Below are 14811 nucleotides of genomic sequence, written 5' to 3' on the forward strand. Positions count from 1 at the left end.
AGAAAATCTGTAACGCTATAATAATGACTATATTAATAAATAACGATAATGGCATTTTATAAAGAAGAAATAACACACGATGTTTTCATTAGCTCAGCGTCCCAGTTTATTCTCTAAATAAGTACGTATAATACAATCAGTAAACCGTTGGCAGATATGAGATTATGCTGGTTATTTTTTCTCCCACATAATATTATATTTTAAAAAGTGAATGAAAACTATGTTTAGTCTAAAAAAAATCGTAGTTTATGAAAAATATCTTGGCAATCTATTTTATTTGCTTCGAGTATCACTTAGAATACTAACATATTATTATTATTAAGTTTAAAACATATTTATACTGGTGACATAAAATCTGAACAGTGAACATATTGTTTTGAATAACCAGTATATTGTTATATAAGATTGACGGCGACGATCGATATGATATTGTTATGCAATATTACAGTAGAACATTTTGACGAGATAGGTATAAGATTGACTATGGCGAAAATTGAATAAATACGCAAATACGGCAATACGCTAAAGTTTAAGAGGAATTAGTGTCAATTTCGGCTGTCGCATCATGCGTAATCGTTCAAAGTGCATCAATAGTTATTGAGACGGAAGAAACGAAATTTTGTCCAAAAATAATTTCCATAACTCAACCTAATAAACGAGTTACACGATATTTTGGTATGTTTTTCTTTTTCGAATAATGTACATTGCGTACACAAAACACGATACATATTTAAAAATATTATTATGTTTAAAAATTAAAAATTCAACGTTTAGTAAATTTAAAATCCCAACAAAAAGTTTACCTTCGAAACATACGCTATTAAATTACGCTCAAGTAATACGTGAGTATTTGGACAAGTATTCAAGTACAATAATATATCCAGTAGTGACTAATTGGATAATTGGATACACCCCATGACACAACGTTTTAATTTTCTTTCGGAGAAACGCATACAGTCAATATTCTAAGGGAACTGAATATCAGAATGAAAATAAATTACGCGAAAACGAGAAAATACGAATAAATTACGTGACTAATATTTTTATGATAAAACGATTGACGAGGAAAAGGTTTATTGTGGATCCTTATTCCGTGACTGCTCTCGTATCTATCACTTGAGTCATTTCGTTTTTTTTTTTTTTTTAATTATCTCCATAAAAATATGCAAACCGCGGATTCGCTTTTAAATTTATCAAATTTTCTGTCTGGTGGCCAATTTAAGAAACGCTCTAAATCACAATAATATTGGATTTTAAATACGTGAATTTTGACCTTTCCAAATAACGCCACTATGTGAGACGTATGTAAGACGCACGCGTTTAATTTTCTATAGGTTTTCGTTACCTACCATTGTCACGGTCTTCAACGAATACCTACTATTTGTTATAACTGAACGTGTATAGATACACTATTACTACGTGAATATAATAATATTATATGATATCGTTCATATTTATCACCGTACCGTTAAAAAAAAAAAAATTATTGCAATCGTTTGTCGTAATACCGGTTTCCAACGTCCAGAATCATACTTGGCCACTTGGGTTACCCGTAAAATTATATAATAAAAATATTATAATTTATTGAGGTTTACTCGTCGGCCTAGGGCGAGGTTTTTCAAATGACTGAATATTATTGTGTCGTGCACATCGTGATTTTATATTATTATGGTCAATGTAATCGCTTTGGTTTTTTTCCATTATCGCCAAATCACAGTTTTTTTTTTTTTTTTTTTGTGAAAAGTGACGCGAATAACGCTCGTATTATACTATATTATTATAATACTACTCAGTCATTAAAATGTATACTATACACAATAGCTGCCGTCGCAGGTCGTAATTTCATTAATAATGACATACAAAACGATACGCACTAAAAAAAAAATATATATATATATATAAAACAAACACCCGACGTCTGATATAGTATAATAGTCGACTGGAGTGTTTTACTGAAATCCCACATACTATGATATTATTCTATTACGCGTTAGAGATTCGATTTTTTTCCCCTAAACGAATAACGTCGAGTCGCCAGATAATCATTGCCCTTAATAGATATATTCACGTATTGTGATTCGCAGATGCTGTGTTTTTATATTTTGTGTTTATCATAGTCGTGTGTTATTGTTTGTTACGGTGAATTATAGTACGTATAATATCTATATAGTGGCTATACTGCTCAAAAAAAAAAAAATTATAGCGATTAGCGACACAATATTTTATATTATTTCAGCTTTTAAACACTATATGTTCTGAAAATTAAATGTTTCTTAGCAGTTTTGATTAAAATATTAAAATGAATTGTTATTTTAATATATTATTTTACACGTCTTATCAAATGGTTACATCAAATTATTGTTTTTAATTGTTTTGTAAAAGCTAAATGTGTGATGTAAATATTAATATGAACACAGTTATATGAGGTCTGCAGCCCCGTCCCTCCCAAAAGATTTCATTAAGATTTACAAGATCTTATTGAGCATTCTCAAGTTGATTCTCTCCAATATTATATTAAACATATTATAAACAATTATCAGCTTACCCCTTCCCCGCCAAAAGCATAATTTTAAAGTACGTCGCTGTAGTGTTATTCAATGATGAACGTTTTTAAATAAAAATATTTTACATACTCACAACTTGCTTAAAAATTAAAATATCGTAAAAAACGAACGAGGGAACATAGATTATATTTTCACCTTTAAGTTTGATAATAGGTCATTTTACTCTAATATTTAAGCTGAACACACAAATTTGGTCCTACTGAACGAAAATTTGCCATGGTATACGTTCGTAAGACGGAGACAACACACGAGGGTGTGGCGTCCTCTTAGAGGTGAATAGTATAGCATCGGACAGGTTTCTGAATTCGTAGTATCGTCTGATTTCGATCGTCCGTCCGTCCGTTTATTAATTCAACAAACTTCGTCTGTTTACTGATCAATTAACCTACAGTATAAGTATCTACATAATTACTAGTCTTGCTGTAGCAGAGTAGCGTAGGTACTGCTCAAGGTGATTTCGCCCGTCCTTGCAGACTTTACGCGTTATAAATAGTAACGTTTAATGCCAAGAAAACGAATAAAATTCCGTTTTTATTCACGGCCATTCAAATAGTTTTACCTTAAAGAATAGTATAATATTATGTAAAAGTAAACGAATATAATGAACACATAATAATAACTTAATATCATATCTACTTATTCGATTGCTGTATTAAAAGAAGATGACGGCCAAGTTCTGTTTGATGTTTGGTTTCTCTGCGCAGATTTGTCTCCGAGAAAATATAAATTAAACAAGCGTCTAATTGATCCAGTAACTATATAGACAGCTGCATGCATCCGACTACCATAATATAATATCAATTATCGACATCGATTGTGTATCAAACGTCGAAAATCGTGTTGTACTTAATGAAAATTTAATCGCGGTTAATATTATTATTCATTTCAAAAGTCATTATAATAATATATTAAATATATAAATATTTAAGTTTTAGTTAAAACGCTTGGTGTTATTGTTATTTTTAAATAAAAAATACACTCAACTGTAATAATGACCATGTGCCGTTGAATCGACCAAATCGCATTTTACTTTAAAATAGAGAGAAATATTTTATAACCCTCATTGATCTCAGTTATTTAATATTTTACTTTAGAACAAAACCGCGTGTATTCTAAAAAGACAAGTTTAAGCTGTTTATACAAATATTACTGAATAATGTTATTTTTCTTTCATATAAAAAAAAAAAAGTTAATTAGCAATATCCGACAATTATACGAGGCTTGGGAATTTTTTCTGTTAAGTGGTTTTTGTTAAAACACCTAATACCATCATTGTAAAACTCCTCTCTCCCTAAATAGGTATCGGATAGCAAATAAGTGGTAAGTGATAACTTGTGTCTATCTACACAGAATTATAACAATTTATTTAATCGTAGTTAACTTATCCTGATGATTTTGAGTGATTTTTGTACAATTATTATTGCAGTATATATTATTGAAAATAATAATTAATTAATATATTATTCTGTTTGTCGAATGTATTTATATCGATGGCCATCGAAAATTAACTTTGACTAATTCTGAATTAGTTCTATTTGGATACAACCTACTTGCTCTACTGTAGATTATAATTTCAGACGCAAACATTACATGTAACGATATATGGACGTGGGTTGGGGTAGGTATAAGTAGGTTATACGTGTTTACTGTCCGACGCGTCGTATTATATAGCTTCGGAGTGTAAATGTGTATTCGATGAAAACGCTAATCATATACACTTACAAGATTTATTGTGCAAAAATTATCCAGCTTTAAATATAATATTATACATACTTTCACGGGTATAAAAAAATACTATTAAACTCTGTATAATTTTGTTTTGGATAAAACCCATACAGATGACGACAACGTAAATTCTAACGATTGATCGAATAATTTGTCCTTATGTTACTATGTGTGCTATAGGAGACGCTTATTCGCTTGAAAAAATATGTTAATTAAAATAAATTAGTGAACGTGTTTCACTTTATGCTGTGAATATTTGACGTAAAAAAAAATACGGCTTTGATCTCTTGTACATATCATATAGACAATCAAAACGAAACATTCGCGAATACTATCACTGACGTTTCAATAATATAGTTACCCGTTTTTGGCAACAAAATAATTTTGAAATTGTGCACGAGTAGTGAAATTTAAGTGAATTGTTTCACAATTTACTTTGAAATGATAAATGTTATTTTTCGATAAATTAGAAACGTATTTTTTGTTTACGAACAAATAACCATGTTTTCGCTAAAACTGAACATACCTGAATCCGTTAATCTGTCGAGAATGTATCGCCAAAACATATTTCAGTAGATTTTTATAATATATTTTAATCAAACATATTATTTCTATCTGATACGATATGTACAAAATATTGTGTAACAAAATATGTCTACAAATATTCCGTACGAAAATGTATATTATAGAGAATTATCTCGTTAAAAACGTTTTTAATTTTACGCGCAATATTCACGAAATCGCAATTATTTAAAAAAAAAAAACTTCATCACATATATATGATTATTACGTATGCATAGTAATTTACTCTGGACCACTAAAGAACACAACTTGGCCGAGCATCCTCTTCAAATAATGCTTATGAAGCTTAAGGGGTATTAAAATAATTATTATCTATACTATTCTGGTATATATTATATTACAATATACATAATATACAGACATATGTAGCGATTAAAAAGCAAAATAATGTATTTAACAATTCGAATGAATTGGAAAATAAATATTATCCTTAATTTCTGTCAAATAATCATTTATTAAATATTGAAAATACTACTGGTGTTTTTTACATAACAGTTTTATCGGAAAATATAAGTGTTTTTTGTCGAATCATTATCTAAATATTATACAATATTATATTATATTTATATTGTAAATAATTTTGTTACGCATTCGCCATATTATGACTTTAATGCTAAGTAATTCATATTTATTTAACCATTGAAGATTAAAATATATTGCAAACAACACTCCTGTATGTCAGAATCAATGGTTCATTAAACTGAGTACTACTATAATACGACGGTGTATAATTTGTTTATCGTGTTTCGTATGTGTTTCTGACCAGTAACAATAATATTAAGCACACTGTAATAAGCAACTTATGCTCACAAATGTATCTATATCTAATCTGTACATAATCCTACATCTTGACTTGTACGATATAAAATATAAGAAATGTAGTAATTTTTTTTTTTTTGTAATACACGAATCGACGCTTACAATTATTATACTATGTGACGTATGAAATAACAACTCGATCAAGTCGTACGAAAATGTTTTGTTTAATACCAATCACGATTAGCGTAAAAACAAATTTCTAAACTTGAAAACTCAAAAGCTTTTACGTTTTCCTTGATTACAAACTTAATCTTATAATACGTCTATGTCATCATATTCTACTCCTAATACAAAACGTCTGAAATAATAAGATAATTTTATTTTTTATTTTTCAAAAATAGTCCTATTATACATAAAAACAAGGTATGAAATACTTTATAAAAATAATTGATCTGTCAATTATTATATAAACTTTTTAAAATAATACTTTAGTATACATTCTAGCACGAACATATATAAGTTTGTTTGCATAAAAAAAAAATAATTGATTTAAGCCGTCGTTATTTTTACTATGAACACAAAGTATAAAATAAAACAAACACAATCAAAAGAAAAAATAATTAATACGTTACAAAAAAATGTAGACTGATATATATATATATAAAATTAAACATTTTATAAATTAATTAAAAAAATTAAATGACCAATAGAGTAATCGGATTTATCGATTTTTACGGTGATCTATATTATAATATTGCAAACAACGTTTTTAAATATTTAAAATATTGTTTACTTAACATTAACGTTGGCGATACTTGTAATTTTATTGAAAATTCGTACTTGACTCTTATCGGTAATGTATGTAGTCGAAAAAAAATACAGTTAATCTTTAATACTTGATGTATTATATAAAATACACACACACACACACACACACACACACACACACACACACACACACACACACACATGCATACATATATATATATATAAAGAGAGAGAAATACATGGCATATTTACACACAACTCACTCACGAGTAAATAATACGTCAACAGTTTAATAATTCGTTCAATATATTATTAATATTAAAAAAGAAAAAAGGCTGTTTATATACTTTTTATAAGATTATATTGTAATGTATAGTGTATAAGTTAAGAATATAATATCAAAGTAGTGATCAGGCATGGATCCAGAAATCTGAAATAGTTCCCCCCGGCTAAACTTTTTTTCAGAAAAAATTATAATTTTAGCACATAATATACGTAGATTATAATTCACATAATATTAGAGATACCGTTTGATAACAATATTATTTATATTTTAATTCATGGATTTTACAACTTATATACTATTTATTATATAAATAAATATATTATATATACAATTTATAAGGGTGGGGGGATTTAATTCCTATTAGTTTGCGGTTAAAAGTGAGCGAATTATCTATTTTGTATTCAATTTTTTTCAAACAAAATCTCTACCATGCGGCGAAGTCATACGATTTACGGTACATCCTTAGTTCCCTGATTAATTTCTTATCGGTGACTTTTCTCAAGGATTTTCTTCAAGGAGAATCGTGGACTTTTTTTTTATTAACTTAACCCTCTGAATAATATCGGACAAGATATCAACACAGCCGAGAGTGTTCGGTACTTGGACGTTTTACTGTGCACGCGACTCCGAAATCGTGTTTCTTGATATTCGGTTGTAATAAAATTTACGTTTATCATATCATATCAATATCTAATTGTATATACATACCGAGTTCCACCAAGAGCCGTCCATGACGTCGTCGTCGTCGATCCGGCGCGTAGATCACAATTGGTCGGATTTACCGTTTTCACGGTCAGATGTTATGACGACGGACTGAAGACGGCGAGACGACTTCCTGCCGGTCGATTCGCGAGAACCAGTGGCGCTAATGTAATCGGCGGGGTCTTGCGGCACTCGACGGACGGCTATTTTTTTATTTATTTTTTTTTTTTGATTCCAAAACGAATTTATATTAGTTAAATTTTTTGCGGTGTTCGACAATCGACGATCGATCACAGCAGACGTCGGCGCGCGATGTATCGTTATATCGCCGTGTTTGTTGTATAGTTTTAGATTCGGATGTTGGACAGCCCGTGGTTTAAATAATAATTATTATTTGATTATGATTATTCGTTTAGGGGTTTTGGGATTTATTTTTCCTGTAATGACGTCCGTGATCGTCGTCGTTAACCGCGGGTAGACCGCGCGCGCGTCCGTAAACGAATAATTATGAGCCGCGTGCACGCGAACTCGTCGTTTTTATTATCCCGCCTAGCTAGCCGTCTGTCTATTATAGCGCTCCAGGTGAGCAAAGGACTCACCGAAATTGTTGCGCCGCACGTGCATTGCGTTCACGTCCGTTCTACTATGAATGCAGATATTATTATTATTATTATTATTATTATTATTTTAGTGCTGGCGTGCAGAGAAACGTTTTTTTTTTTAATTTTTTCCTATTATTATTTGTTTATATTATAAAAAATAAGAAACTGACCGTTAATACGTATCGAATTATGGAAGCACGCGTTATTATTATTATATTTTATAGTACAAATGTTTTTATAAATTTTTTGCGCGAACCCCGACTTTTTAATGTGATGTTAAATTGTTGAGAATTGGGTCACGTCGTATACAAACCATGTTTATTGTACATGGATTGGACTTTTACTGTGAATTCATTATTGATATATTTATAATTTTAATTACAAAAAAACAAAAACATATGATTATGTATTACCACATGAAATATTATATTTACGCCAACCCGAATTGTCTACATTATTATTAAATTAGCAATGACTGAATTACTATGTGCTATATTTAAATAATTTTAAAAATTAAGAATGAACAAATATTACTTGAAAAAATTGTTTATCTAAATGTCTGGAAAATTTAAAAAATATAAATTAAAAATAAAATAATTATTAATTAGACATCTATCTTACACACACGGGAACTTAATAAAAATATTTTAATTTATGTAAATTGAGTAGGTACAATTAATACTGTAGTGGTATATTGTGCCATAACTCTTAAATAATATTTATAAGCTTAACATTTTTTGGACGTTTCTAGTTTGGAGTTTTTTTGTTTTTAGTTTTTACTCCAACTGAAGTGTTTACAAGAAAATTAAAAGTTATCTTTGTAAAGCTATGATATCTCATTGTTTTCTAAAATCTATTATTATATTATACATTTAACAAAATCACAGACGAAATAAATAATTGTTGTATTATTTTAAGATTTAATATTTTTTATAGGAATTAATATAATAATATATTAATTGTACAAAAAGAAAAATCCGAGAAATTATATAATCATAATATTGTGATAATATTAAGACATCTTTTATTTTTAATTAGTATACTGAAATATTCCAAATATACTAAATTATAATTTGTTTTAATTTATAAAAATTACAATGAAAACAAATAATTTTACCATTTTACATAGACGAACACCGTTGAAAAATGTAAGATACAATATGTAACAACAGTCGAATAAATTATTTATAAATAAATAACACTTTTATCCAAGTTATAACTAATTAACTAACGAAAGTATAGATATAACTTGAAATAGACAAAGAAACCAACAAAATGTTTGAATATGATTCCAACTTATGCATAATTTTAAATATTTAACATTCAAACAACAGGATAGGTAGTGAAAAGGTTTCTATTTAATTTGAATTGTAACTTTCTGATTTTTTATACTAATTGCTTTCCTTATTGTGACCGATGCCATGTAACAAAATATTTCTATTTATAATCGTATAAATATTAAAACCATAAATTAATAAAACAACTAAAAAGGAATCAAAAAGTTAAGAGAATGTACATTTTAGTCCAACGTTTATAACTATAATAAACATATAGATATATAAATTTAATACCTAGGAAGTTTTAAAATTCAAAATATTTCTATTGCAATCATTATAATATTAACTCCAATATCTGAAATTAAGAATTGAACACTTTGGTTATTCGTTTCTGCCAATCACATAAATGCATTAATTCCCATTGTTTAACGAGTTGCAGTCATACCTAGTTTTATAATGTTCTACTTAACATAGCACATGAGACATGCACATCGACAAGTGTTTACATGTCATGAACACGTGTTTTGATCACTATAATAACGTAAATTATTAATTAAACATGCCGAGTAGATTTATTTCAATACAGAAAAAAAACGGAACACATTTTTGAAAATAATAATAACTCTATGCGAATTATGGTGTGTAATCACTGCGAAAAAATATACTACTTAACTACGTACATGAAATAAAAAAATATTAGCCACACTCGTCATGATATGCATAAGCTGATAGTTGACGTGCAATTTACTCTTTGAAAAACCCATTCGGTAGGTATTATATGTCCACGAGTTCGCGCACAAGTGTTTACGACGTATTTGGTTTAAAAATATGTAAAGTTAAAGATACTAACCGCATATGAGCCATCCGATGAACCTTATCCAAGTCTTGTACTTGAGGTTCATCGTTAGGTTATAATTTAGTATAATGTTCATACACAAAAAGTAACGAAATATATATTAAAATAAATAAAATGTAAACTTTTATTGATTAAATTTTCAATTTTAAAAAATTTAAATTCTTTAGACTAAATTATAAAACCAACGTGCAATAATTAAATCTTTTTTATCAAACTTAGAACTTGATAAGCTTTCGGAAGTCTGTCTGGCATAAGCAACGTTACAAAAGTTATATTATGACGAATTCCATACTTGCTAAAATTATTTTAAACACAAATGGATATATTTTTATTTAATTATATTAAAATTTATAACTTAAATATAATATACATATTCCATCTAACCGCATTTAAAATTGTTCTAAGGGACAAAAGCAACATCTGACCACCGTAAAAGCGAAAGCAGATGTCATGCAATTTGCTTGAATAACTAAACTATACTTAAAATTATTAACATATAATTGATAAAAGTGAAACTGATGCCTATATCATTTTTTAATTCGTTTTCAACACTTTGGACCTTTTATTTGAATAGCATATTATATTAATATAATAATATATGATCTTAATAAATTAATATCCTTATAAATTTATCGACTTCGGTGCACATAAATTACTTATATATCAGCGTTTAATATTAGATTGACAATATCGAAATAGGTACTGTTATAATATAATAATATGTATATTATATTATTACATTTGACAGGCAACTATAGGAAAAGGTAGAAGTATATACATAATATGATAAGATATAACATAATATTCATTTTAAACATTAAAATATAATTATGAACGCCCTTGAAACATATCGAGTGTCGGCGTTCGCCACTTTTGTATTTAACAAATAATAATTCAACAATATGCAAAATATCCTGATCACTTTCGATTTTTATATGCTGTCTAAGATCGACTGCATATGATTGGTGTACTTTAAGTTTTGAATATCGCTTATCAGCTTTGTAATGATTAACATTTTCCAGGTTAACAAAAATGAATAGTAAAATGATATATATTTAAATAATCGAAAAACATACTTTAAGAAAATTTTAAGCTAACCATTAAGAGTCGACGTTGAAAAAATGAAAAATAAATTTTCCACATGGGATAACGACATGAGTGAATTATTATACTCCTTTTCATTGAAGGTTCATACTTCGCTTATAAATATTGTATTCCAGACACTTTTGATGTCACTCTTATGACTATGAATTAGTGTCAATTTCGGATGTTGCATCATGCGTAATCATTCAAAGTGCATCAATAGTTATTGAGACGGAAGAAACGAAATTTTGTCCAAAAATAATATTTCGATAACTCAACCTAATAAACGAGTTACACGATATTTTGGTATGTTTTTCTTTTTCGAATAATATACATTGCGTACACAAAACACGATATTTAATAATATAATTATGTTTAAAAATTAAAAATTCAACGTTTAGCAAATTTAAAATCCCAACAAAAAGTTTACCTTCGAAACATACGCTATTAAATTACGCTCAAGTAATACGTGAGTATTTGGACAAGTATTCAAGTACAATAATATATCCAGTAGTGACTAATTGGATAATTGGATATACCCCATGACACAACGTTTTAATTTTCTTTCGGAGAAACGCATACAGTCAATATTCTAAGGAAACTGAATATCAGAATGAAAATAAATTACACGAAAACGAGAAAATACGAATAAATTACGTGACTAATATTTTTATAATAAAACGATTTGCGAGGAAAAGGTTTACTGTGGATCCTTATCCTGTGACTGCTCTTGTATCTATCACTTGAGTTATTTCATTTTTTTTTTTCATAAAATATGCAGACCACGGATTCGCTTTAAAATTTATCAAATTTTCTGGCTGGTGGCCAATTTAAGAAGCGCTCTAAATCACAATAATATTGGATTTCAAATACGCGAATTTCGACTTTTCCAAATAACGTCGTCACTATTGAATACGTATGTGAGACACGCACGTTTAATTTTCTACAGGATTTCGTTACCTACCATTGTCACGGTCTTCAACGATTACCTTCTATTTGTTTTTATCATTGTTATAAATATTATCCCTATAATTTTATCGACTTCGGTCCACATAAATTACTTATATATCAACGTTTAAGATTATATATTGACAATATCGAAATAAGTACTGTTATAATATAATATGTATATTATATTATTAAATTTGACAGGCAACTATAGGAAAAGGTAGAAGTTTATACATAATAATTAATAATAATATGATAAGATATAATATAATATTCATTCCAAACATTAAAACATAATCATGAACGCGCTTGAAACATATCGAGTGTCGGCGTTCGCCACTTTTGTATTCAACAAATAATAGTTCAACAATATGCAAAATATCCTGATCACTTTCGATTTTTATATGCTGTCTAAGATCGACGGCCTATGATTGGTGTACCTTAAGTTTTGAATATCGCTTATCAGTTTTGTAATGATTAAAATTTTCCAGGTTAACAAAAATTAATAGTAAAATTTAATTTAATGTAAATCGAATATAAATATCAACACATATATTTAAATAATCGAAGAGCACTCTTTAAGAAATTTTAAGCTAACCATGTAGTTGATGTTGAAAAAATAAATTTTCCAGAGACCACAGGGGATAATGACATGAGTGAATTATTATACTCCTTTTCATTGAAAGTTCATACTTCGCGTATAACTATTGTATTTCAGAGACTTATGATGTCACTCTTATGACTATATGAAAAAATAAAAAATAAATTAGTTTAAAAAATTTTCTGTAGTTACTCATTTGATCATCTTCGTTGTTTTTGTTATAAAAATATTTTCTATGTTTTAGTCCAAATATTATTTACTATAACACTTTCTATTGTAAAATCGTTTAAAATGTTGGTGGAAGAAGACGGAATCATGTTCACTGTAAACCACTAATACAATAAAAAACAATGTAAAACAAATCCAATCAGTATTGTTAAAAAACACATTTTGTTTGTTTAAAAAGAACTGATAATTAATAGTTGATTATCAATTCAACAAAATAATGCATTATTAAAATATGTAAGGAAATATTTTCTTGTGTAATGTTTTTGATAACCATTTGATCTAGAATGTAATTTAAATTGATTGCTAAATTGACAACTTATTCACTAAGGTTTTATATATAGTAAAATAACTTTGAATAATATTGCAATAAATAGGTAAAAATTAGTTTACGGTAATTGATATATTATTAACGGCTATTATAACATATGTACCTATTATTACATTATGTATTGAAAACAATTAGTTAAGTTTATCTTATCAGTAAAAATTACTATAATTTTCATTAAGTGGTTATTATTTATAGCAAACTAAATTAGCTATAGATTATGTGTATGTGTTATACACAACTATTTTGTACACTTGGGATGAAGATATATCATTTAGATATTTATAGATAAATAATAATTTGAATGTTTTTATCGATATCGAATGTATTAGATATTCTGATTTATATATTGTATTATTTTTATTTGTACACTATACATTTTTTGAGTAAAATGTCTTTTTTAAATAAAAATAAAAAAATAAAAAAAAAATAGCTACGTAAATAAAAAAGAACTTTTCAATATTATCAACTGTTATAAAATATGAAGAAGTGTCAAAAACATAGTATTATGTAGGTATTACATAAATTGTTATGTGTCACAAATGTATCTTTATATTTACGGGGGCTGTGTTTGGTCGTAGAACAGGACAGCAGCTTTATAACTTTGTACCCTTGACATGTATTTTGTTTTGAATACAAATATTACCGTACATTAGAAGTTTGTGTTTAAAATAATATCTATATGTAATTATAAAAGTATATTTATTGTATCTAAATCGTTGTATGATATCGATATTAAAGTTGACGATAAACCAATTTTTTTCTCGGTATAGTCTAAAACTTAATTTTCATTATGACGTTATAGCTTATTTACTGTTACACGTCCTGTATTTTGCATACATAATATTATTATTTGCATACAGTTTTCCAGTCTTTTCGGATAAACTTTAAAATTGGTTATTTCGTCAGTGTAGAACCCACAAAATCTTTTAACGTTTAATTGTTTCAATAATATTGACAGCGTTGTCTTCCGACCGCATGTCGATATTGGACAATAATTATTAACCGCCATCGAGTGCGAACAGTGCGATAAGTTTACATTCGGAAATTTAACTCGTCATATTACATACACGCCGTTCAATTAAATACAGTTTAATTGCTTTTATAGTAGTTGTTACACACAAGATTATCATGCAGACGCACTTCAGCAGACGAAAAAATTGATAAATATATTATATTGTGTATATTGCGTCCCCACCAACCGTTCAAACGGTCGTCTTATTGCCAAACATAACACAGCAGTGTTCATAACCGTAGACGAACAAAACTTTATTAGTTACTACGAGTCTAACTGCAGATTATACGCGCGGTGGTTTCGGTATTCGAACTGTACCTGTTGTATGACGCCCCCGCTAAGTCCACTCAAATATGCAATTTACGATCGCCTTTATATACGTATACCTACTGCAGTTACACAACACTATAATAATAGCCTAGTTATAAGAGATCAGGAGAACATCACCGGCGCGGATTTCGCCACATAAAATATATTTTATTACATATCT

The 14811-nt window shown here is 28.1% G+C and overlaps 1 protein-coding gene across 1 annotated transcript in view; it reads right to left on the bottom strand.

The window, feature by feature from the left end:
- The window catches only part of LOC132920611 (cationic amino acid transporter 3-like), a 30271-nt gene extending 22369 nt beyond the window's left edge, over window positions 1-7902 (bottom strand). The window contains exon 1 of the mRNA XM_060983115.1: window positions 7393-7902. Coding sequence (XP_060839098.1) covers window positions 7393-7416 — 24 coding nt within the window. The 5' untranslated portion in view covers window positions 7417-7902. The remainder of the gene's footprint in view (window positions 1-7392) is intronic.
- Window positions 7903-14811: the final 6909 nt, after the last annotated feature.

This window comes from Rhopalosiphum padi, chromosome 2 (assembly GCF_020882245.1).
Source record: "Rhopalosiphum padi isolate XX-2018 chromosome 2, ASM2088224v1, whole genome shotgun sequence".
Classification (NCBI taxonomy): domain Eukaryota; kingdom Metazoa; phylum Arthropoda; class Insecta; order Hemiptera; family Aphididae; genus Rhopalosiphum; species Rhopalosiphum padi.